The following is a 26,187-nucleotide window of genomic DNA, read 5'->3' as shown; positions in this document are numbered from 1 at the left end:
TGCAGCCAATAAAATGTAGTTTGTCACTTGGAGAATTTGTATGTATACGACACTTAAATATACAACGTGGCATCGGATCTTACAGAGCCACATACGTACAGAGCTAGTGAGTGACATGCGCCGACTGCCTGAAGAGTAAAGGCACAGGCCTCAGCACGCCTCTGGTAGGTGGCGCTCTTGCACGTCCTGTAGGCGCGTAGTTGCAGTGAGCAGTGTGAGTGACTCCTCAACTACATATTCATGACCAGAATCATCCTATTATCTGAAAAAATGATAGGGGGAGGGGGGAAAGGGGGTAGAAAGGTGTCCCATTAAAGACATATGGCTACTGAGGGTTTATAAGATACCGTAATGTTATACAAAGAACTAAGAGAACGTAGATCAGATTTATGGGAACAGCTCGAAATTTTCAAACACTTGGAGAAAAACGATAGCTACATTTTAAGTGATCAGCTTCAACTTACAAGCAGATATTTCCTGGAAAGCTTTACGCCTCTGCTTCTGGCAGAGCAGCCAAGTTCGCAGGTCGTTGCTGGCCTCCGCGTGATGTTTGATTTCCTCAAAATTCTATGTTCAGTAATAACACCTCTTTTAATTTGTTACTTTACAGCGTACACCTCGTCACCCACAATTAAGTTGCTGTTTAATATTTTATTAATGAATCACTTTAGACTCATCCCTTCCTTTTTAATTTTTAGCGTCCTTTATTCTGCCTGTAGCATCGTAATTTCTAGGCATATGTGCACTGCATAGTGTAGCTTCGTTTATTCATTATTTTACTGGGCATTTTGGAACATTCCCCCATTCTGCTATATTTGCTCATGCAGTATGGTTTAACAGAACGACCCCTTCCCTTAGCACCATGCTTCACAAGTGAGAATCCACCCCCTCCTTCCACCCCCTCTCGTCTCCAGTGTCTTTCACCAATGAGCATTTGTCTTTCAATACTTGCAGTTTGTCCGTCACAGTGTGTCCTTTTATAGTATACCTTCATGTCAGGGGTCGACGTAATACGTCAGGTATTGGGCAGCTTATACACTGGTAATATTTCCTTGAGGTGTGTTTGCTACGACATCTATGCTTGTTACAGTTTCTTATTCACCCGCATGTGCTTCTCAGACGTTTTTGCCCATATTGTAAAGAGCTTGCTATATCTGCCTGAGCCTGCGGGCTCTTTATAAGGCATATGACTTTAATGGTACGTCTGTCATCACCCCCCTCCCATATCCCCCTTTAAACTTTTAGTGAATATGTTAATTCTGGTACTGAATGTGTACTGGTGAAATCACACAAGCAGGTCATTGCAGTTTCTCGAATACACGACGTGCATGAGCGCCTTCTACCAGAGGCAAACTAAGACTGGAGCCTTTACTCTTGAGCCAGTTGGTGCGTGTCTCTGGTTCTGCACGTAATCACTGTGAAATGTTAAGTATTATTGGCACTTTCCACATCTTCCATGCTACTTTGTCAGAGCAACACAACAGCCAGAAATAGAAATTTTAGTGTTTTCCACCGTGTGACAAGGCAACCAACTGCTCTGCCTCTGCCTCATTTATTGACCAGATGTCTGCATGGAAGACGTAGTATTTGACTGAGTCATCAATGTTATGTGTCAGATTCCGTGATTAGTTAATCCAAAACGCTTGTGCCACCCCGAGAGATGTTATTGTCTGGCAGTTTATTCTCAGATTGCTACGAGTTTTGCATTACAGGGGGTCAACGCCCGCTTTCGTCAATGAGGTGTAGACATCCAACACCTTTACGGCCATTAGCTCCCTCACGTGTCATTCACTTACTTTGGAAATACAAGAAAAAAATACGATGGCCCTTACCTTTTTGTGGTGTTCCTATAGAGCCACAAATTCCTAACCGTCTGACTTTGTCAAAGTTACATAAAGTAGCAAATTTATCCACTATCTGCACATGAATTATGTCGAATCGTTTCCTTGGAATTCTGGCGTTATTGTATGCTCATCGTACCGCATTACACTCCCTGTAGATGACCCACAAGAAATCATTTCGGTGGTAGAGCGTTGGACGTCGTCCTCAGTAGACTATGATCGTCTCACACACAGAAATTTCTATAAATATTTCCAACGATCTGATAGGAAACCGTGAATATGTTGACTGTGTGATTGTTTTGGAAAGTGATATTGACCCACATATGTTCACTGTAGTACAGTTTCAGAATATAAACGAATGAATCAGGGACGAACATTCTAAGTAACGACTGGGACATTCCGATTCACAAATATTACTAGCTGATTTACGTCGCTTTCGGTTTCAACCAAAAGATTGAGATGATAAGGATTTTAGAAGGGCGTCGATGTAAGGTTGCTGTTTTAGTGGCGAAAAGCGCAGTAGCTGTCGTATAATCATTATGAGAATCGAGGTTCGGAAATTTATTTCTGTAGTTGCTTAGCGGTTACAAATGATAAAATCGTCCAAACAGCTAAAAGCGACGTTCTCAGAAATGTTAGGGTAGAGCCTCTCTTAACAAAAATTGTGGCAAGGAAACATGCAAACCTTATTGCCGATTACTATAATGTTAGTTAGAACCAGGACAACAATACCGTACACGGACGGTTTCCTCGGAAATGCTGCTCAACAAAGCCGCAGTGGCTATATAAGGAGAGGCGCCGCCCCTGACATTCAGACCACTTCAGCAGCAGGAGAGGACAACACGGGGCGACGGCAGCTTTCACGGCGAGAACGTCTCACGTAAGTATAGGTAAGTACGTCTCTCCACAGGTGCATCGCATCGGCGAACGCGTGTCTGCGACTCTTCGCCTCTGTGGCTCTTCTCATCTGCGACTCTTCTCTGCGACTCTACACACCTGCAGGACAACACGCCGCCTGTGGCTACGCATCTCTCTTCCGCGTCTGGGCCTGCACGTCAGTGACTCCTTCGCATTTGGTGCTACATATGTGACTTTGTGTGTCTAGGATTGCACATCTGGAGAAGCTACGTACTCTCTCATCTGCCAGTCAACTCGGCAGGGACAGTACATTGCGCGTCCCCGAGTGTACGCTTCGCATCTGCAAGTTTACGCTCCGCATCTACGAGTCTACGCTCTTCATCCACGAGTCTACGCTCCGCATCCACGAGTCTACGCTCCGCATCCACGAGTGTACGCTCCGCATCCACGAGTCTACGCTTCGCATCCACGAGTCTATGCTGCACGTCCACGAGACTACACCACGCTACGCGCCCGCGACTACGCTATGCGTCCACGAGTTTGCGATTTGTCTCGGCCGAGTTAAGCTCTGGCTTGGCCCGTCGTTGGTCCTCCTAGGACAGGCCGCGCCACGCGTCGGCCTGACGGGCCCTGTATCCTGCTGAGGCCTGCCGACCTTTTAAGGTTTTGCTGCCGGCCTTTTCAGGCTGTGCGCAGGTCATGTTGCAGGTTCAGAGCTTCGGGAAGTCGAGGCCGCAGACGAGTGGGCGTATGGCGTCTGCGAGCGGACGCGTAGCGTCTAGTCGGACGTCTGGCGTGGACTCTACGCATCCGTGACTCTGCTTCGCATCTGCGACTCTACGCATCCGTGACTCTGCTTCGCATCTGCGACTCTACGCATCCCTGAGTCTTGCTTCGCATCTGCGACTCTACGCATCCGTGACTCTGCTTCGCATGTGCGACTCTACGCATCCGTGACTCTGCTTCGCATCTGCGACTCTACGCATCCCTGAGTCTTGCTTCGCATCTGCGACTCTACGCATCCGTGACTCTGCTTCGCATGTGCGACTCTACGCATCCGTGACTCTGCTTCGCATTGGCGACTCTACGCATCCGTGACTCTGCTTCGCATCCGCGACTCTACGCATCCGTGACTCTGCTTCGCATCTGCGACTACGCATCCGTGATTCGGCTTCGCATCGGCAACTCTACGCAACGCGTCGGCCCCACAACGAAGCAGCGACTCTACCCACCCCACCCACTCTACGCGCCTGCCACGCACCGCTGATCCTGAGGGCGACGCCTCTGCATGACAGCTCATCGTGGTTCCTCAGTTCCGACCAGGGTTTTTGGGAGGTTTTCCTTGGTTGTAAGGCGAATGCCGGAACTGTTTATCCCCTCCCATCGATTAAGAGATAATTCCTGTAAATAAGAAATTAAGAAATAAATACTTGAAGCTTAGATGCCTTGTGTTAATTATTTTTGACCAGTTTATTTTGAGTAATAAATGACATGACCCACTTACTTTGCCTAAGGCAGGAAGCTTCATCTGATCGCCATAGTACGAAGAGAAACAGATCAGTGGACGTCTTTGGCTGATGCACAAAGTTTTAGAAAAAATACTAAAAAATCACTTAATAAAAAAGACAACATTCTAGCAAAAGACTGAAAAGTCGCTTAACAAAAAAGACTGAAAAATCACTTAACAAAAAAGAAAAATATAGCAAAAAAGAGTTCAAAATAACGTAGCAAAAAAGAATGAAAAATCACTTAGAAAAAAGACTGAAAAATCACAAAAAACTGAAAAATCACTTCACTTGTATTTCGTTGGCAGATCAGTTAGGTTTAGATAGGTTTGGTTTAAAAATAATGACATTACCTGAACAATTAATTGTTGTACATTTCACAGTTGCTGACACGCTGCAATATGTTAAAGATTTGTACATTACCTGAACACTGACTTGTATTTCGTGGATAGTTTTGCCAGATAGGTTTGCTGCATTGAGACACAACACTGCTTCGTACTCACTTTTTTACAGTTTATATAGTGAAACATGTCCGACAGGACGTGAAAAAACGTTTGTTGCCTTCAGTGTGCGTTGCGTTTCTTAAAGTTCAGACCATAGCAAAGGGTCCCATAAAATTTACTGCGATGTTACGTACAAATTCTTTTAGAAACCGCCGGCCGTGGTGGCCAAGCGGTTAAAGGCGCTACAGTCTGAAACCGCGTGACCGCTACGGTCGCAGGTTCGAATCCTGCCTCGGGCATGGATGTGTGTGATGTTCTTAGGTTAGTTAGGTTTAACTAGTTCTAAGTTCTAGGGGACTGATGACCTCAGAAGTTAAGTCCCATAGTGCTCAGAGCCATTTTTTTAGAAACCAAACGGACGAACATTTGTGTTTACATTGAGATTGTATAGCTGTGTATTCGGTACAGCTTACACAGGTGGACTGTCAGATTGCAGCGTTCGTAATCTACTTAAGTCGCTTAGAAGAAATCGGATTCTGTCTGTCTAGCTTGTTCAGTCGAATATAGCTGTAATGTTTAGTTATTCTTTACGTTTGGCCGAAGCTCATTTCACAGATTTACGTCAGCGAATGCTGCTGATATTATGTCTCCTCTTACAAGCACTTAATGCCAGCGTGACATGCGAAACACGTTCAGTAGCAATGCGGCAAAATTATTTCACTGTCGTGAATATTGAAAGTTGAATGCTCTCAATTACATCTTTGCTCGCATAGTGCATCGTGTAAAATATGTCAGAGTAAGACACGAAAATTATCCGCTCTCGAATCGAGATTTAGCTTCATGTTAACAACCAATGGTGTTGCATTCTAGCAAGCCCGAGTGTCGAAATGTAGGATTTCCTTACACCACTTTAGAAAAATGTTGAGCTGGCTTAGGAATACCACTTCACCTAAATAATGCAAAAGCTAAAACAAGCAAACGAACGAGCAGAGCTTCACTATTAATGAACAGCTGGTGTCACAGCCATCATCTATATTAAGTCGTGATTATGACGATTTGCGACCTCGAACGATACGTACAGTTTGACCGCGATTTATTTAAAATTCGAAGACTGTCGTAAAATAAGGTACACTTATGCCATCAGCATATAACTATTCTTGTATTTTTCTCTAAAGTGGATTAATCATGCCCATGGCCGTGCGGTGCTAGGCGCTACAGTCTGGAGCCGAGCGACCGCTACGGTCGCAGGTTCGAATTCTGCCTCGGGCATGGATGTGTGTGATGTCCTCAGGCTAGTTAGGTTTAATTAGTTCTAAGTTCTAGGCGACTGATGACCTCAGAAGTTAAGTCGCATAGTGCTCAGATTCCTGCAGTTCGGCTTGTTTACTGTTCGGGAGGATTCATTACTATACGTTGATCAGGCTCCTCAGCCATTCCTCAACAAGTAATTGTCTTTTAATTTTGATTCGAATTTTACTGCGGAGAAATAACTACTTTCTGGAAATTGAAAGAACGAGATGATAAATGCAGCTATCCATCTGATGGAGCAACCTTAAAGATGAGATTACCATAACGTTAATGAAACAGTTGCAATTTCGAATATACAAGATTAAACACAAGTGAGATAGTCGTATGTCATACGGTTGCTTACACATTATGCCACAACTGTATATCAAGTACAATACATGAGAGACCTCATCACATATTAGATCATTATAGGATTCAATCACTATATAACTTTTCCTCTATTTGAAAGAAAAGTTGTTTATGACGCTGTTGTCCTTAAGTCAGTGAGTTTTGGCCGTTTGGGAATATCATCAGGTATTTTCATGAGCAGGTCAGCAGCCTCACAGGTTCGTCATTTTTTTAAAGAAAAATATGTATTTTGCTACGTTCCTGTCTGCTAATTAAAAATGTGAAATTCATACTGATCTCCTACACTGTAATACAGAAGTGAACATTAGGCGTGTCACGTTATTTAATCTCATATCTAGAAATTCGGTGACAATCCTGTACTCATCTACATCTACATGAGTAACCTGCAAATGCACGTTCGGAGGAGAAAATTGCTGATCGAAATTTCATGAAAATATCCTGCCGCAATTAAAATCCCTTTCTTTTTATGATATCCATCCCAGGTCGCGTATCCTATATGACGCTCTCCCCCATGTGTTGCAGTAATACAAACCAGCTGCCTTTCTTCCAACTTTTTCTATAACCTCCATGAACCCTATTTGGTAAGAATCCCACGCAGCACAGCAATATTCTAGCATAGGACGAACATGCGTAGTGTAGACAGTCTCTTTAATGTACCTGTAACGCCTTCTGAGTGTTCTGCCAATAAAACGTAGTCTTTGGTTTGCTTTACACAACATTATCTATGTGATCGTTCCAACTGAAGTTGTTCGTAATTCTAATTCCTAGCTGTTTGGTTGAGTTGGCAGCTTTTATGCTTAAGTAATGTACCGTGTAATAGAAATGTAACGGACACCTCTCAGTATACGCTTGGATGACTTCACTGTTTAAACGGTCCCATCCACTTTGAGATATTGTCTACGACATTTTGCATTTATTTTTGATATTATGATGACTTTGTTACACAGTAAGTGAGAGCATCATTTGGAAACAATCTAAGAGAACCGCTCAGATTGTCTCCTAAATTATTTATATAGTTTGGCACCCGTACAGAGCCTATAACACTTCATCGTGGAACGCCATATATCACTTCTGTTTTAGTCGATGGCCTTCCATCAGTTACTACGAACTGTGACTTGTCTGACAGACAATCACAAATGCAGTCGCACAACTGAGGCGATACTCTATAGGTGCACAATCTGATTAGATGTCACTTCCGAGTAACTGATGAATTGCCCACTAAAAATAAGCCCCGCAAAGTCACAGAAGACAGCGAGAGTTCTCGCGAAGTTCCAGCGACAGTTACTCGTCATGACTCCAAAAGAGATCTGTCTCAGGATTCGCTTTCACAACGTCCCGCATCAGGCAGACGACCTGGAAAGTGCCCGCATCTCGTGGTCGTGCGGTAGCGTTCTCGCTTCCCACGCCCGGGTTCCCGGGTTCGATTCCCGGCGGGGTCAGGGATTTTCTCTGCCTCGTGATGGCTGGGTGTTGTTTGCTGTCCTTAGGTTAGTTAGGTTTAAGTAGTTCTAAGTTCTAGGGGACTTATGACCACAGCAGTTGAGTCCCATAGTGCTCAGAGCCATTTGAACCATTTGAACCGACCTGGAAAGAAAAACTGATCGACTACGAAAGACCTGCCCACCACCTACTCTCCTGCACCTATAGGTGTGTCATTTGACCAGACGATTCAGGGGACTGTCACAGTCTCTTGTTGCCAAAAGGAAATGTGCAGATGTTCACGGCACAGATGAAGAAATCACACCGGCAGACAAACCCGTGAAGCGAACTACGGAGCCGGCCGAAGTGGCCGCGCGGTTCTGGCGCTGCAGTCTGGAACCGCGAGACCGCTACGGTCGCAGGTTCGAATCCTGCCTCGGGCATGGATGTGTGTGATGTCCTTAGGTTAGTTAGGTTTAACTAGTTCTAAGTTCTAGGGGACTAATGACCTCAGCAGTTGAGTCCCATAGTGCTCAGAGCCATTTTTCGAACTACGGAGGAGCGGCGACCGCAGGCACCGGGCAGTATGCCGCATTACACTGAGGCAGCCGCGGTGGAAATACGTGTAGACGGGGACGAGGCCATATCCATTTAATGGAACTGTTGCACCTGTTAACCTTTGCTTTAATATTTGCCTACAAATGTTAACAAAAAGCGAAGTGACTATAAGGCATTGGCACTAAATACCCTTTTACTGTATAGTAAGTGTGACATAGCAATCCTCCAAGAAATACCCTGTGAAGCTCTCGATTTTATCACTGGTTTTATTGTTATCGCAAATGCAGACCCAGGAATGGAGACAGCACTACTATTTCAATTCGGCCAGGTGTTGATGTCAAAGACATTGAACTCTTGCCGCCGGTCGTTGTGGCCGAGCGGTTCTAGGCGCTTCAGCCTGGAACCGCGCGACCGCTACGGTCGCAGGTTCGAATCCTGCCTCGGTCACGGATGTGTGTGATGTCCTTAGGTTAGTTAGGTTTAAGTAGTTCTAAGTTATAGGGGACTGATGACCTCAGATATTAAGTCCCATAGTGCTCAGAGCCATTTGAACCATCTGAACTCTTGCCGATTGGTCTCGGGATTGTTTGCACAGTATCCAGCACCGTCTTTGTCAGTGTTTAGGTCAGTTCTAGCGACAGTGCGGCAAAAAAGCACTTTTACAGTAAGGAACTATGTCAACTTTTACACCGCAACTGTGGTATCGATAGCAACGATGTCACGGAATAGTTTCTCAAGTTGGCACTACGAGAGACACAGACGACAGCGCCCTCTAGTCGGTGCTGTCGAGGTCTACGAGCTCCACGACTGCTTCACCCCATTTGATCAGGTCCACCCAGTCAGGACACTTCGCTTCAGCATCGCACCTACGTACAAAGTTATGTAATCGTTTATCACCTTGTTTTTGCATCAGTAAACCACGTTCTTGCAGTACCGACTTGTATTACCCTTTCCCGTTTCCGCCTCCCAGGCAGGATACAAAATTTTGGCGACGAGGATGCCGCATTTCATCTCCTATGATTTCCTTTTTTTGCTCGGTACAGCTTTAGCTTTTTTGTGATTTCCGAGTGTGACCGTGTGGGTTTGAGCGTTCCCACCATTCGCTATAAGCCTTTCATTTGTGTAAACCATGGCTTCGCCACAGGAACGGGCTTCACTGTCCGATCTTGTCCGTTTCCAGGCTCAGCAAATGACGCAGCTGCTTGCTGTCATAAATGGACTGGTCAAACTACAAACTGCAGCTACTTCGGCGCCTCCGACGCCACCGCCGGTACCGACACCGTCGCCGACGGCGCCGCCATTTCGTGCCTTCAATCCTGACGTTGAACGCTGGCCAGAATACATCGCCCACCTCGAGGCGCACTTCGCAGCTTACAACGTACCAGGTACAGAGCGGCTTGCTTTTTTCATTGCTAACGCGCGTGTTGTGTTGTACCCTGTGCTCGTGAAATTGTTTCCCACCACCCGCCCAAAAACTAAAACATACGACGAAGTAATTAATGCTTTGAACTCCCACTTCCGCGACAGCGTAAATGTAGTAGCTGCACGTCACAAATTGTTTCGTCTCCGGCGTGGCCCTACTCAGTCTAATAAATCTTGGTTAGCGGACCTTCAGGGACTAACTTCTGATTGTGATTTTAATTGCTGAAATGGACGCTGATATGCTGATTTAATGATTAAAGACGCTACTGCGCAGAATGTGGCGGATCACCGCATCCGCGAACACCTACTCAGATTTAAAAACCCGTCTTTGCAGGAAGTTGTGGACTTGGTAGACAGAAAAGATACTTTAGACATGGCTACTTCCGCGTTCGACGTGACCACGGGTGTGTGTACTGTTAGTGCGGCACAACACGTGCCCTCCCGCCCGCTAGCACGGCCAGCCACGCCACGCCTCTCGCGCGCACCTCAACACGTCTCAAACCAGGCACCCACTAAGAAACTGAAATCATGTCCGAACTGCTTTCGTGCCTACGCACGGGACAGTTGCCCATCCCGTCAAGCACAGTGTTACTTTTGTAATAAGAAAGGACATGTCCAGGCTGTGTGCAATAAGAGAAACAATAATTCCGAATTTGTTTCCCATTCGCGTGACTCGCCATCTGCCGATGGACGTTAATGCCCTTTATTCAAAACCTGCTGGTTGACGTGCTTCTATAGCTCGTCGTGTGAATAAAGTTTTTTCAGACACTTCCTCTCGCATTCAGCACGATGAGAGGAAACTTTATGTGACTTTGAACATTTGTGGACGATCTGTTCGCAAGCAGCTGGACACTGGTGCGTCAGTTTCTTTACTGAATAAATCTACGTACGACTTGCTTGGTTCGCCCCCGCTGCGTCGTTCGCATTCCACGCTGACTGCATTCACTGGACAGGAAATCTCAGCGCTCGGCGTGTGTAGTTTGCAAGCCACGTATGGTGCAGCGACCCGTACAGTGTCTTTCCACGTGCTCCGCTCTAGTGATGCTACGAACATTTTTGGCATGGACGCATTTGAACTTTTTGGTCTCGCAATTCAGGACAATGTACTTTGCATCAACGCTAGTGACCATGCAGACAGTGTTGCCGCACTATGCGATTATTTTGCTGAACTCTTTTCTGATGTACTTGGTTGTGCCACAGACATTGCAGCGCATGTTGTAGTTAAAGACAATGCCATGCCTATTATCTGGCGCGCACGCCCGGTACCGCACGCACTGCGCGACGCCGTAGCTGTTGAGCTTAAGCATTTGCAAGACAGTGGTGTAATTGAACCTGTTTCTGCTTCACCATGGGCTTCGCCTATAGTGTGTGTGTGTGTGTGTGTGTGTGTGTGTGTGTGTGTGTGTGTGTGTGAAGAAACCAAACGGTCGTCTCCGTATTTGTGCTGACGTTAAGTCTGCAGTAAATCCCCAGATAGTGGTAACTACGTTTCCCTTACCGCGTCCTGAATACATTTTCGATAAGCTTGGTGCGGGAAAATTCTTTTTCACGATTGACTTGCGGGACGCATACTTCGATTCCGCTCGACGAACAGTCGCAGCGTTATTTTGTGATCAACACCCACCTTGGACTGTTCAAGTTTCGCCGCCTTCCGTTCGGTTGTGCTTCGGCTCCTGCTATTTTTCAGTCTTATTTGCAGCATTTGTGTGCCACTATCCCTGGTTGTGCCAATTATCTGGACGATATAGTTCTATCAGGTCGCACCCCTGACGATCATTTGTAGAATTTGCGTGCCTTGTTTACTGTACTTTTGCAGGCAGAACTAAAGTGTAACAGGGAAAGTGCAATTTTTTTTCAAACTGAATTCAATATTTAGGACATGTGATTAACGGACAGAGTACCCACCCCTCACCGTCACATATCAGAGCAATTAAGACACTTGCCAGCACCCAGGAACTTGAAACAACTTCGGTGTGTTGGGCAAAATCACTTACTATATTCGGTTCATACCAAATGCAGCGCAGATTCCAGCGCCTTCGGCGTACTAACGTTCCTTTTGTTTGGTCTTCAGAATGTGACGCTGCTTTCCACAAGCTCAAATCTGCTTTGTTGAGTGATCGCGGTTTGATTCCTTTCGATCCCTCCAAACTAGTTGTTTTGGCTGTCGATGCATCTCCTCACGGCATCGGCGCGGTTCTCTCACACCGCATTAATTCTGTCGATCGGCCGATCGCTTTTGCGTCTAAATTGCTCAATTCTGCCCAGCAAAACTATTCTCAAATCGAGAAGGAAGCTGTAGTTGTTGTAATGGAGTGACTAAGTTTCATGATTTTTTATACGGTCGCATGTTCTATTTGACGTTGTTCCAACCATCAAAGCCAGTTCCAGCCCGTACTGCACAAAAGTTGCAACGTTGGTCTCTGTTTCTGTCCAGCTACAATTACGTAATTTTGTTTCGGCCTACGGCCCAGCATGGCAATGCTGATGCTTTGTCTCGTCTGCCTATCGGTCCTGACGCAGTGTTTGATTCTTCCGAACTTTCCTGTATGTTTATTGATTCGCAAGATAAGGACTTAGCTGATGGTTTTCCGGTGGATTTTCGTCGCATTGCTGCCGCGACAGCCGCCGATGCTTCTTTGCAGATTCTTTTGCAGTATATTCGTACTCAATGCCCTCCATCTGCTACGAAAATTCGTGATCCACTTGGTCGACGTTACTTTGCGCAACGTCACAACTTGTCTGTACACAACGGTGTTATCTTGTTACGAACTAACAATGATTAGTCTCGTGTGGTTTACATCGTTCGTTGCAGTCGGAAATCCTCCGACTGCTGCACGTTGGCCATTGAGGTATAGTGCGGACGAAGCAATTAGCGCGTCGTCACTTCACTTGGGTCGACATTGATATACAAATCGAGAATTTGTTTGCTGACTGTCGCTCTTGCGCAGAGCATCAATCTGCTCCCCGCCAGCGCTTTTTTGCGTGGCCAACTCCTACTGCGCCTTGGCAGCGCGTTCATATTGATTTTGCAGGTCCTTTCTAGGCCACCCGCTGGTTGCTAGTTATTGATGCGTACAGCAATTTCCCTTTTGTTGTCCCTATGTCCTCTACTACGTCTGCTTTTTTTCTTTTTTCTTTTTCTTTTTTCTCTTTTCTCTTTTTTCTCTCTTTCCTCTCTCTCTCTCTCTTTTCTCTCTTTTCTCTCTTCTCTCTCTCTCTCTCTCCATTGAGGGCCTTCCTGAAGTTGTCTCCGACAACGGCCCCCCCCAATTCGTGTCCTCAGAGTTTGAAGCGTTCTGTGCTGCTAATGGAATTCACCATCTGACCTCAGCCCTGTTCCACCCCCAGTCGAACGGCGAGGCTGAACGCTTTGTGCGTACGTTTAAGTCGCAGATGAGCAAGTTACACGCCACGCACTCTCGCTAGCGCGCGCTCTGGACTTTCCTTGCTTCCTATCGCTCTCAGCTGCGCGGCACCCGTTCCCCAGCGGAATTGCTACATGGCCGCGCCCATCGGTCGCTCCTGCAGCTATTGCCCCCGCCGCTGCAGGCTCCCGCTGCTTCGCATCGTTCTGGCTTGGCGCCGCATTATTTAGTGTTCTACTGCGTTTTCTCTGGCAGGCAGCGCTAGGAGCATTCTTCGCCAGATTGGCTGCGCCTTGTTTGTCATTTCTGGTCCCTCCGGCACTGTCAAGTGACAACGGAACCAGATTCGTTTGTGCCGTCCTCGGTTTTCTGTCGCTGGTTGTTTTCTGGCAGAATTCGAGGCTTCGCGGTTTCGCGGCTTCCGCCGCCACGGCGCCACCGACGGCGCCTCCGCAGCGGGCGCACCTCCAGTCGTCGCACCTCCAGTCGTCGCCGCTGCTGGTCCGGTCACCTGCTCCGGACGGACGCCTCCCGACGACGACGACGACGACGACGCCATCGCCCATGGAGGTCGTTGCTCCGCCTTCTTCTCCTCCGCCTTCTTCTCCTCCGCCTTCTTCTCCTCCGCCTTCTTCTCCTCCGCCTTCTTCTCCTCCGCCTTCTTCTCCTCTTCCGCCTTCTTCTCCTCTTCCGCCTTCTTCTCCTCTTCCGCCTTCTTCTCCTCTTCCGCCTTCTTCTCCTCTTCCGCCTTCTTCTCCTCTTCCGCCTTCTTCTCCTCTTCCGCCTTCTTCTCCTCTTCCGCCTTCTTCTCCTCTTCCGCCTTCTCCTCCTCTTCCGCCTTCTCCTCCTCTTCCGCCTTCTCCTCCTCTTCCGCCTTCTCCTCCTCTTCCGCCTTCTCCTCCTCTTCCGCCTTCTCCTCCTCTTCCGCCTTCTCCTCCGAGCATACCCTAGTGGTGCGTGGCCGGGGCAGGTTTTCCACGGGGCGTTTTCCTCGCCCCCCCCTCCCCCCTCCCCCCCTCCACCTTGCTAGCAATTCGGGGTCCCGGGTGGACAGCCACCCCGCAGTTCAGCTGTCCGCCCCCTCAGCTACACCGCCCTTGGGCCCTTCCTCCCGCCGTCGGAAACCATACTAAACGATGGTCTGTCATTTCAGGGGGGAGGGATTTGGTATCGATAGCAACGATGCCACGGAATAGTTTCTCAAGTTGGCACTACGAGAGACACAGACGACAGCGCCCTCTAGCCGGTGCTGTCGAGGTCTACGAGCTCCGCGACTGCTTCAGCCCATTTGATCAGGAGCAGCCAGCCAGGACACTTCGCTTCAGCATTGAACTTACGTACAAAGTTATGTAATCGTTTACCGCCATGTTTTTGCGTCAGTAAACCACGTTCTTGCAGTACCGACTTGGATTACCCTTTCCCGTTCCTACCCACGCACCGCCTCTCAGGCGGGATACAAAAGCAACGACGACCTAATTCTCATCGGTTCACTGTTGTGATATTAATGCAGTGCTCGGTTATGTGGATAAAATGCCACGGCCCAACAGATCTCCCGAACCTCGTGCTCTAGTCGACAATTTCCAGGTTAAAGACACGTGGCGTTTACTGAATTTAGACAAAACACACTACATCTATTCTTATAACTTGGACCGTAGTCGGGTAGACAGAATATAAGTGTCGCCTACACTTAATGCATACATAAACTGCACAGAAGTCTTGTCCGCCATCTTCCTGGATCATTGCAGTTACTTCCGCCAAATGATCGACTGCCTCGTCACAAAAACACCTGGTAGCTCATGTGTAGTGTTTTGGACAACGCCCTTTTAGCTGAAGATTGTAACACCTTGTGGCAAACGTTACTCCACGAGCAGCATTCCGCTAAGAGTAAACTTGAATGGTGGGTTCACAACAGCAAAGCCTGCCAACTGGATATTTCTGATCAGAGTTGTCAGGAAGTTCACTGGCGCTGAACAATGACGTAGTTTTATCGGAGCTGTTTACAAGATCTAGCTCAACAGGTCGTGAGGATAGTCACAAGGAGCCTACTCGCCGGTGCCGCACACAGGGAGTGCCTCTCCATACATAACTCACACAGGGAATGCAGGCGTCGCGAAAAATTATACATAGAAGACTGAAGGAAACAGGACGGTCGGACAACCCGTGATATGGAGATACGGCTGAACGATTACAAACCAACGAAGTTTGTACACGAGACCATTTGGAGAATGCTATCGAACGGAGTTTCAAGGGAAGATCCCCAGGACTTGACTGGATCCCTGTTGAATTTTATGCTAAATATTTTAACATACTGAGACACATTTACCCGTATTCCCCAACGAAATCCAGAGCGGGATAGAAATACCACCAGCATTTGAAGAAGATCGTATCACGCTCATACCAAAGCCAAACGCTTCACCGAACATTGGGAGTCTACCAACAGCAGCTACAAAATAACGGCGCGGTATGTTACCAGTAGACTGAAGCAGGTAATGCAAAAGGTTGTCAGCCAACACCGGTAACGTCTCTTAGTAAAAGACATATTATGTGATAAAGAGAAAACATTGTGTATCATGTTTTGTTATTGTATAAAATTATGTATTTTTTTATTATTTATTTTTAGATAATATGTGTCGGGGAGTACTGAAACCGCCACAGACGATAAATATCAAAGATGAGAATATGTGACTAGTATAAATAATACAGAACGGACATTAATTTCTCTGTCTTCTTCTTGGAGTTACGTGAGAAGGATAGCCTGTGACGTGATATTGTATGCTAGCGTAGCATTCTTTTGTCAAGTTTGTAAGAGGGACGCCATTAAGCGAGACGTTAAAAAGGTGTAATAATTAAGATATTTAACTGTTTTGAATAGAGTTATTTAGTGAAACCTTGCATTATACTCGTAATTTCTGTCAAGCTTGCCTGGTGTTTTATCCCATCCCTTTAAGACATTTTCAGTTGTTTAAATATTATTCGTGGTGCAGAGCGGCGCTACGAACGAGCCAGCCGCTGCCGCGTTTCATTTACATTGCAGTAAATGAAATCTATCATACCGCAAGGAAGCGGTCAGGTAATAGTGAAGTAAAAAAATTGTTTCAGCTTTCGAAGTCGCAGAGCAGCAGATTTTATGATGTGTTTTACAGGTTGACGCGGGCTGCTGATAATATATTAATAATAGTGCAAAAAGATAATTTAATTTTCATCATATAAAAGAAATCTTGCTGTGCGTAGTTCTGGTCTGGCAACCTTACAGTAAAAACATCTTTTTTCTCCGATAATAGTCTCATGTTCTCGTGTGAGCCGTGGTACTCATTGTTTTACTATTAACAAAAATCCACTGCAGAATTGATGTTGAACAATCATTGCATACTATAACTGCTTAATAGAAAGCCAGATACAGAACAATTGGAACATAATACATTTTGTTTTGTTGAAAATTAATGATCTAAAGAAAGGCATAGCACAGCATCACTAAAAGGTATTTCGGGTCTCTTTTCGTAGTAACATATTTCATTTAATGAGTAGTTACGCGAATAAAACTAAACAAATAATAAAAGAGACGCGAAGTGAAACACCAAACGTGCGCAGTACGGAATAGAAATATATTCGATACTTTTGTGCCATACAGGAGCTGTATCGCATGTGTTAAAAGTGAAACGATACGGAACTCAGCGATTTTACTTATCGACATCCAAAATGCTTTTGACAGAATTAGTCGCGCTTATTTGAAGAAGGTAATGAACAGACTGGGATTTGGGACCAAGTTCACGACTGTAATTGAGAATATGCTTCGGAACGCCACTTCGAGGGTCATTATCAATGGCTGCCTAAGTGATAAAATCCCGATCACTTGGTCAGTAGGGTAAGCACGCTCACTGTCGGATGCCGGTGATCGATATAGGCAACGACCAGCTGATTTGCAGGGCTTATGTCGACGACCTCGGAGTTTTCATGGAACAGCCAGCAGACGTGGACAGGCTATGCACTCTGCTCCGCCAGTTTGAGAAGGTAGCAGGGGCGACTGTGAATCCTATGAAGACAGCGTTACTTCCCCTCAAACGTCCCGGATCGAATATTAAGGGGAACAGGTTCGGTGTCCGCACACACTACAACGTCCTCGGAGTTGTGATGATGGATAACCTGCAGAGAATGCAAGCGCTCAGCTGGTGTCACACTCTGCATAAATACACTCCGGTAGGGTCTTGGACATTAAAACAAACAAAAAAAGGTGATCATTAACACTTATAGCCTAGCGAAGGCGTGGTGTGGGTCAAGTTATGCCAGTGCCTAGAAAATAGCAGACCTCATTAAAGAGGCATGTATTGGATGTTGTGGAGGGGACACATTTTCAAGGTCTCTAGGCAAACTTGCACACTGAAACTTGAAGATGGCGGACTGGGTTTAATAGACTTCCAAGCCAAATGTGGGGTGCTTTTCATCAAATACACCAAACCAGTGATTGAAAAATGTTCTTGCAGTCCAACAGCAACGTTATTTCGTAACTTCCGGCCACAATCACTGGTTGCCTCCATCCAAATCAGCAGCAGCCCCTCCGTGCTTAACTTCGCGTGTGGCCGAGCGGTTCTATGCGCTTCAGTCTGGAACGCACGGCCGCTACGGTCGCAGGTTTGAATCCTGCCTCGGGCATGGATGTGTGTGATGTCCTTAGGTTAGTTAGGTTTAAGTAGTTGTAAGTTCTAGGCGACTGATGACTTCAGATGTTAAGTCCAATAGTGCTCAGAGCCATTTGAACCATTTCAACTTCGTGCATCGGTTTTATCGGTTTTACCTTGACACCAGCTACCTACTATACAGGGTGTTACAAAAAGGTACGGCCAAACTTTCAGGAAACATTCCTCACACACAAATAAAGAAAAGGTGTTATGTGGACATGTGTCCGGAAACGCTTAATTTCCATGTTAGAGCTAATTTTAGTTTCGTCAGTATGTACTGTACTTCCTCGATTCACCGCCATGATTTCATACGGGATTCTCTACCTGTGCTGCTAGAACATGTGCCTTTACACGTACGACACAACATGTGGTTCATGCACGATGGAGCTCCTGCACATTTCAGTCGAAGTGTTCGTACGCTTCTCAACAACAGATTCGGTGACCGATGGATTGGTAGAGGCGGACCAATTCCATGGCATCCACGCTCTTCTGACCCCAACCCTCTTGACTTATATTTATGGGGGCATTTGAAAGCTCTTGTCTACGCAACCCCGGTACCAAATGTAGAGACTCTTCGTGCTCGTATTGTGGACGGCTGTGATACAATACGCCATTATCCAGGGCTGCATCAGCGCATCAGGGATTCCATGCGACGGAGGGTGGATGCATGTATCATCTCTAACGGAGGCTATTTTGAACATTTCCTGTAACAAAGTGGCCGCGCGGGATTAGCCGTGCGGTCTAGGGCGCTGCAGTCATCGTCTGTGCGGTTGGTCCCGACGGAGGTTCGTGTCCTCCCTCGGACATGGGTGTGTGTGTTTGTCCTTAGGATAGGTTAGGTTAAGTAGTGTGTAAGCTTAGGGACTGATGACCTTAGCAGTTAAGCCCCATAAGATTTCACACACATTTTTTGTAACAAAGTGTTTGAAGTCACGCTGGTGCGTTATGTTGCTGTGTGTTTCCATTCCATGATTAATGTGATTTGAAGAGAAGTAATAAAATGAGCTCTAACATGGAAAGTAAGCGTTTCCGGGCGCATGTCCACATAAAATATTTTTTTTTTTGTGTGGGAGGAATGTTTCCTGAAAGTTTGGCCGTACCATTTTGTAACACTCTGTATAGTGACCTGAGAGGCTACAGAATCAGCGACATTGCTACCGCTCCTCACGGATCTCCAACACGGAATAAATGGGAGTTGAGACTGCCACAACACAAGTGGAACATTGTGTGGCCAAATTTAGCCTGCAAGGTTCTATCTGCGAGTGCGCGCGCAACGTGGTACAATGTTGTCAATCGCACTATTCCAACAAACACCTAACTTTATTCAGTTCAGATAGTCCACTCCAGAGATTGTGAGATGTGTGCGGAGGGGGACACAATCGAATATCGGTCTGCGCGCCGCAAATTTCGTATTATTTGGGATCTTCAAGGGACATGGTACGATTGATATACAGAGTCGCTATGAATTACGTCACAGTGTCAGACGCCATCATACTACAATGGAACCCCAATCCATGAAAAAAGAAGACCTGGATTATGGGACACAAGTTTACGCAATATTCTCAGTAAAGATGTTTGATAAATTGTATTTTCTGGAATATTTGTGCAATGAACATGGAAAGGAACAATCACGACAGAAATATAGCAACACCTTTGCATATTTTCTGAGAATAGCTTTGCAAAAAAAATGTGGTGATAAGGAAGTATAAATGTATTTGTTGTACTCTTTCATTTTTATTCTCTGTTCTTTCCATTTAATATGATTTCGTAATCTACTGTGCTGTCTCAAAATCCTTATTTACTTGTCTATGCTCCATTTCCTGAGAATTTTCGATGTGTAACGTTTGTTAGAAGAGCGCTAACTGGAAACAGACTTAGACAACCTTGTTTCAAGAGTTTTCAGGACTTGCTTGTCGTGGTGGCAATCCCATACATGACTCCTTGTGTAATGCGAATAGGCGGTGTGTGCACTAAGCGACACTGCCTAAGATCGGACCTGTAGAGCAGCTGGAAGAAACTTTTACTGGCTTTATCTTCAGGTACATTTCATTTTATTTTATTTTACAACAGGATGTAACCTTAGGAGGTGAACATTTACTTTGAGTGTCAGCGAGGATGTCAGATTCCAATTTCTAATTTTTTTCGATATTTCCGTCGGGTGCTTTCGATTTAGAAGACAATTATTTTGCTAGCGACGAAGTACTTCGAGGATGATTATTTTCTTTCAGCAACATCCAGTGAATGTTTTATTTTTCTGTCCGCCAACCAAGTAAGGCTGCAGGCTTTAAACTCTACCGCCGAACTGTCGATTCGTCCATCTGTTAGTCATTGTGGTTTTGTCCTTCGTTCTTTGTTTCTTTTTGAGAAGAGGAAGAGTACCTCAAGAAATTCGTTTTTCAAATTTGGCTCATAAGGAAATACGCTTCCCGTTTTACTATACATAGTTTTTCAAAAAGGACTTAACAACTTTAAAAATTCATGTACATTTATTGAAAGAAGATATAGTGCTGGATTTAGTGTTATTTAGTAGGGAAACGCGTCATGTATTTTTACCTTGAACTAGTTTCTTCCGAAACTCGCTGTAGCATTGCAGTTGTAACTTAGTCAGTGGCGGCGTAAATTCTTGCTCTAAGTTCAGGTAGAGAAGCCGGCACAGGAGGTACAAACACGATATCCTTGATGAATACCCATAAAAAATCGATTGGTGTCAGGTCTGGGGAATGTAGGGGCCATGATGCAATTTGCTCACTACGGCCAATATATTGACCTGGAAAGCGATTATTGACAAAGTTCCGGACGTCAGCCAGGTAGTGGGGTGGTGCATCATCTTGCATGAGGTAAAAATTTTGTTCATCATCCTCATCGATCTCTGGCATCAAAAATTGTTGTAACATATCCAGGTACACTGTCCCGTTGATGGTTCTCTCACAGAAAAGAAAGGTCCGTACACTTTGTTCTTGTTCAATGCACAAACAACTTTCAGTTTAGGTCTATCGCGAACATATCGCAATGTTTGCTGTGGGTTTTCACTTCCTCAAATCCTACACTTGTGTGTGTTAATGTTGTCACTTAAATGAGAAGTCGATTCGTCAGAAAAGACGATTTTCTCCACGAAATGTTCATCCTCATATAGTCGATTTAACATATCCGCTCAGAAGTTTTTGTGAGCAGTTTATCAGTGTCTTTTATTCCTTATACGACAGTTAATCTGTGCGGTTTCAAATGCAAACGGTTTCTGAACACACGCCAAACAGTCGTATGTGGGATTTGAAGTTCGCCAGATGCACGCCGGGTCGTTTTCGTGGGGCTGTTGACAAGACGTTGTTTCACTAGCTCAACGACGACGTCAGATGTCCTTGAACGACCTTGTGATTTCCCATGTCTTACCGAGCACCCTGTTTCTACAAGACATTTATACCACTCATAAACTGTAGACCAATTAGGAGGATCTTTAGTGTACTTCGAGCTGAAATTACGCTGAACTGTTGTCGCCGCTAGCATTCCTTACGATGCGACTCGGCGCTAGCAATCTATGCGAGACAAAACTTGATGTATTTCCCAACAAATTGCCACTACAATCACTTCTACAGGCACTATGAATTAATTTATGTGAATTTTCAAAGTTGTAACGTCCTTTTTGAAACACCCTGCATGTCAAGAGGGTTCAGTTCACCACAAGGAACTTTCGTCACAACACATGGACCATGTGGAATATTTACAGTGGCGTTTCATGCAATTTATTTCTTGACTTGGTTTTTATTGCTGTAAAGGTGAAAAGATTATGAGTCACGCTTAAAATATCTACTTATGTGTTTAGGTGTGTGGATTCGCACAGCTAAAGCACATCAGTAGCATTGTAATGGTGGCCGAAACATTTGTTGCTCCACTATACTTTTTTACATTTTGACGCACTACGATACTCAGAAAACTATTACTCAATAATAACTATGATTTGATACACAGTTTGGGCACCAAATTGAAATGAAGAACTGTGTGGAAATCTGATCATCAAATGGAAATGAAGAACTGTGTAGAAACCCTTCTGGAACTCAAAGAATATCTTATTTTACATTTTAGTTCTTTATTTTTTAATTTTATTTACTGCCGTTTACAAATTACCTGCCCTCTAGTTACTAAGACAGGTCATGTTTTCGTAATATGAAATTGCACATTTACAGAATATGAAGATTATTTGACTTAACCATCTTTCAGTTTTAGTATGTTAACGCTGGCGTGTGCCACTAGTGGATCACGCTAGAAACTCGGGTGGCGTGTACTATAGGTGGCACCCTCTCAGCTCTGTTATTTGTGTCTCTGTAAGGCCATCTTTATACAAATGGTTGCCGGTCTCGGCTATTCAGTGTAAAATGTTGCATCAAAACACCTTCAGCCGTCTAAATTTCCAGTTGTCGTTTTATTTGAGAAACCAGTGACAGAGTGATCGAAGGGATCGCTGTGCCAAAAATCAACGAAATCCAGTCACTGAACGCTGGCCGCTATTTTAGGTTTTGCGTCACCCAGGGCCCTGGCTACGTCTGTAGAGGCCGAGAAAAAACATGGAAGGGCTAAGGACGGGAATCTGCAGCTGGGCGAACCTTTGGCCACTGACAGTGATACCGATTCACGAGAGTTTGTCCGCAGCATCAGGTGAGTGACTGCTCTTCCATCTCGCCATCCGACAACTCTCATGGCCGCCTGCTGTAGACTTCTCACGCCATGTCGGCACCAAACACTGATACAACCGACCAAAATGTGGACGCATCTTCGGGTGCTTTTCCATCTACACCAGATCGTCGGCCTGTCAATCCTCATGGGACCTCCGTCAGTGTCGGTCACCCTTCATGGCTGGAAATCTAAACGGTCATCCGCTCGCGCCATTACAGCGACCGTGATTCGGACGCCTCCCTACCGGGGCAAATAGCATGTGTGGTGTCGTGGACCAGAAAATGGGTCCCCCTCCAGACCTCACTTCTCAGAATTCATCACCACCGCCAAAAGAAAGGAAGTTCCCTCCTATTATGGTTTACAATCAAATGGTTCAAATGGCTCTGAGCACTATGGGTTTAACATCTGAGGTCATCAGTCCCCTAGAACTAAGAACTACTGAAACCTGACCAACCGAAGGACATCACACACATCCACGCCCGAGGCAGGATTCGAACCTGCTGCGCAGTTCCAGACTGAAGTGCCTAGAACCACTCGGTCACACCGGCCGTCATTTGCAATCCTACGAATTGTATTAAACCGAACACTGAACTGCAGCGCCTTATTACCGGCCAACTGCTGGCAGTTTACGAGAGTTACCATGTGAAGTACCTGACTAGGATGACTATCTCATAGTCCTCAGCTTTGAGAAGTTGTGTGCAGTGCATTGCTATACCCATCAGGCTTCAGGCAACGTAAGAAAAAAAAGAACTGTCGTCAAAGAAATTCCATCCAAAGTTACAGAAACAGATGTCAGTGGTAAATTACTCTGTCCCGAATTGTTGGACCATTCGGTTCACCAATACAACAAGAGGGACCCTGAGACCTGGAACTTAATCGCTACGCCAATCCACGACATCGAATGCATTTACCAGCCAGATATCTCATGTGCACCAAACCCACAACGGCCCATCCATCCGTCTTACGTGCCAACGTTTGCAACACACCTGTAATAACAGCTCACTGCCTTTCTGATCTGTCAAGTGTGCTGGCTCACATGCACTGGAGGACTGCAAACTGGCCAGAGAAAAATCCATCTGTGCCTGCTGTTTGGGCACATCTCACGACCACACCATCTGGCTTCCTGGCAGTGCTGGCTGTTCTATATACCAGAAGGCTACGAAGTCTTCCCACCCTCCAAGAAGAAAGCCAAGGACAGATCGGTCACTACCGCCACTGTTGGTCCAGACCAGTTTTCCTGTATTAAGGGGTAAGCTAGACGCCCTTCAAACTGTAGATGCATAGACACCTAATGCAGGGGCCTCCTCCAGCTCTGGCCCATATGACTAACTTTGCTGCTGCATCTCAGTCCTTTCTGTCTCCTGTGACAAATACCAATGGCCACGAAATAGAAAGGCCACTGGAGCCTCCTCACGCCCATTTGTTGCCATGACCCAACCCTCCATTGAGGCACATTCTCAGTGTGCCGTAACACCCACCCCTACCCACCACATGGTCAAGCAGCCACTCAGGATTTCTCCCCAGTGGTGGAGACACTTGCTTTGTTTCAGAATGACATGCAGGAGATCCTCCAGGTCATCTTTCTGTTCGTGCAACGCCACAGCAGGGCTTTCATTTGTGAAACAGCTCCGAAGATTCGTCAGTTGGAGGACAGGATCACAAATATCATCTTACTGGTTGAAAGGCTCACCCAGATTTTGTTATAATGGCATAACACCCACAACACAATTACCAGCCCCTCGGGATTTAGTTGTCCGTATTTACAATGCTAATGAAATTAAAAGGATAGAAGGTGAACTGAACATCTTCCTCTACGGCAACCACTGGATACTTTACTTGTCTCAGAAAAGCATCTCAGAGAGCTGCAGATGATTGTCGTCTATGCATAATGGTTTGCTGTCATACGGACTGGCTCCAACGTTGAGGTGGGGGCACCACCAGGCAAAATATTACCTGACAACACTTGCCAACGTGGTAAGTGCTGTTGACTACGTAACTGCAAAAGTGTGGTAGGCAATGAACGCCTCTACTGCCACTGTATCTATACTTTGACTCCATTGTATGTCTTGTCTGCCCTATTGGGCAAACTGCAAATCCAGAAGAACCGCTACCGTCAGCAGTGGAAGCAGTTTCGTGACTCTTGGGATAAGAATCGCATGAGGCATCTCCACCATGAATTCTGGTGCCATCTCGCCGATTGGAAATCGTAACAATGCTAGGACAAGATGTCCACCTATCTATTCCAACTTAAGTCAGAATGGGATGTTGTCTGAGCTCTGGACTGGTGTGCAGTGAGAACCAACGATACTACCTGCATAGTGGATGGTTTGACTTACGATGCCCTCCATGTGGTGAAAACCCTGGTCGATGTATCTGAGGCCAAGAATCAACAGCTCGTCCAGGATCTTAGACCCGATGAACTCCAGGATGAACGTGATGTTCTGGTGGCCGTTGCCGCTTACAGATACTAATCACGTCTTACTGCTCCTCACCTTACATCCCTGGCAGAAGTCCAACGGATCCTCATGAGCAGTCGCCTCCTGGTTTGGATGGCGTTTTAAACAAACACTTCCGTCAGCTCCCGCACAAGCCAGTGGTCTTATTCCCCAGCGCTCTGAACCATTGTCTTACGTACGACAATCTCGTGTACAACAAACGACCATACCAGACACCTATATCGAGAGTGTGGCTGATTTCCTCTGCGATAGAACCTTATTGGGAACTCAGCAAGGACAATGCTCAAGCATATGTTTCACATAACGTCAGAATTGGGTCAGATAGTGTGAGAGTTGGTTTTGTAGCTATTGAGTTTGGTAAATGTTGCTCTTTCTTTGGATACTTTCTTTGTCTGGCTCAAGAGAGTTGAACAATGTGTACCTGAGAATTGTTGTTGTAAAATGTCTGTCAAGAATAGACAAATAAAAGAAGGAAATAGATAAAAGCAACAAAACGTTCCAGCGACTCGTCATTTAAACAAACCCGCACAAAATCTTTAATAGGTTACATAGCAACAAAGGATCCAGCCCGGACACTGAGACCGACCTTGCAAATGTAATACTCCTGCTCGTACTAAACAATATAAACGTTGTGTATACAATTAAACAGTAAGTACAACCTAGTAATTTCACTTCATTATACAGGACATTTTGAAAAAACGAGCACGAACTGACATCGCCCATACGACATGGAACAGTAATCACGTAGGAAATGGATGTCGCAAAGGCCAGCTGGGACTACTAAATGGCGTTACCGTTGTTTAATCAGATGCCACAAGCGGAAGATAAGTACAGGAGAAGATCAAACTTTTGTCCAGATCCATCGGGACGCGCCTGACATCGATGCTATGCTGAACGGCGCATTCTTTCAAAGATAATCTGATGTATCTCGAAGACATCCTGCTGCGCGCAACAAACCTGTCCACTATATCCTCTGGTACTGTAACAGGTGTTCCATGCACAAGGCCTTCAGATGCCCCCAGAGGTAAAAACAGACTAGTGATCGTGGTGGCTATACGACTGGCCCACCAAGATCAATCCAGCGGCCGGGAAAGTTTGCCTGCAGATGTGCCCTCACTTGCTTGCTGAAATATACGGCGGCTCCGTCGTGTTGAAAAGTCGAATGCCACTTACAATCCGTCTTGATTGCATAAAATGTTTATTCATATGACCGGTTTCGGTTCCTCTAGAACCATCTTCAGATCTCTAACAATAATGATACTAATTTACTATTTCACTAATGCAAACCTTTTTCAGTCTATCCAATCACCATCAGCTGTACGAGAA

The 26,187-nt window shown here is 45.7% G+C and overlaps 1 protein-coding gene across 1 annotated transcript in view; it reads right to left on the bottom strand.

The window, feature by feature from the left end:
- The window catches only part of LOC126234942 (golgin subfamily A member 6-like protein 22), a 150,913-nt gene that overhangs the window by 3,115 nt on the left and 121,611 nt on the right, over positions 1–26,187 (bottom strand). Inside the window, exon 6 of the mRNA XM_049943681.1 lies at positions 13,507–14,014. Within this exon, the coding sequence (XP_049799638.1) occupies positions 13,507–14,014 (508 nt within the window). The remainder of the gene's footprint in view (positions 1–13,506; positions 14,015–26,187) is intronic.

The sequence above is a fragment of the Schistocerca nitens genome, chromosome 2, assembly GCF_023898315.1.
Source record: "Schistocerca nitens isolate TAMUIC-IGC-003100 chromosome 2, iqSchNite1.1, whole genome shotgun sequence".
NCBI lineage: Eukaryota > Metazoa > Arthropoda > Insecta > Orthoptera > Acrididae > Schistocerca > Schistocerca nitens.
Note: the sequence above shows the minus strand (reverse complement) of the source record. Positions and strands in the feature narration are given on the sequence as shown.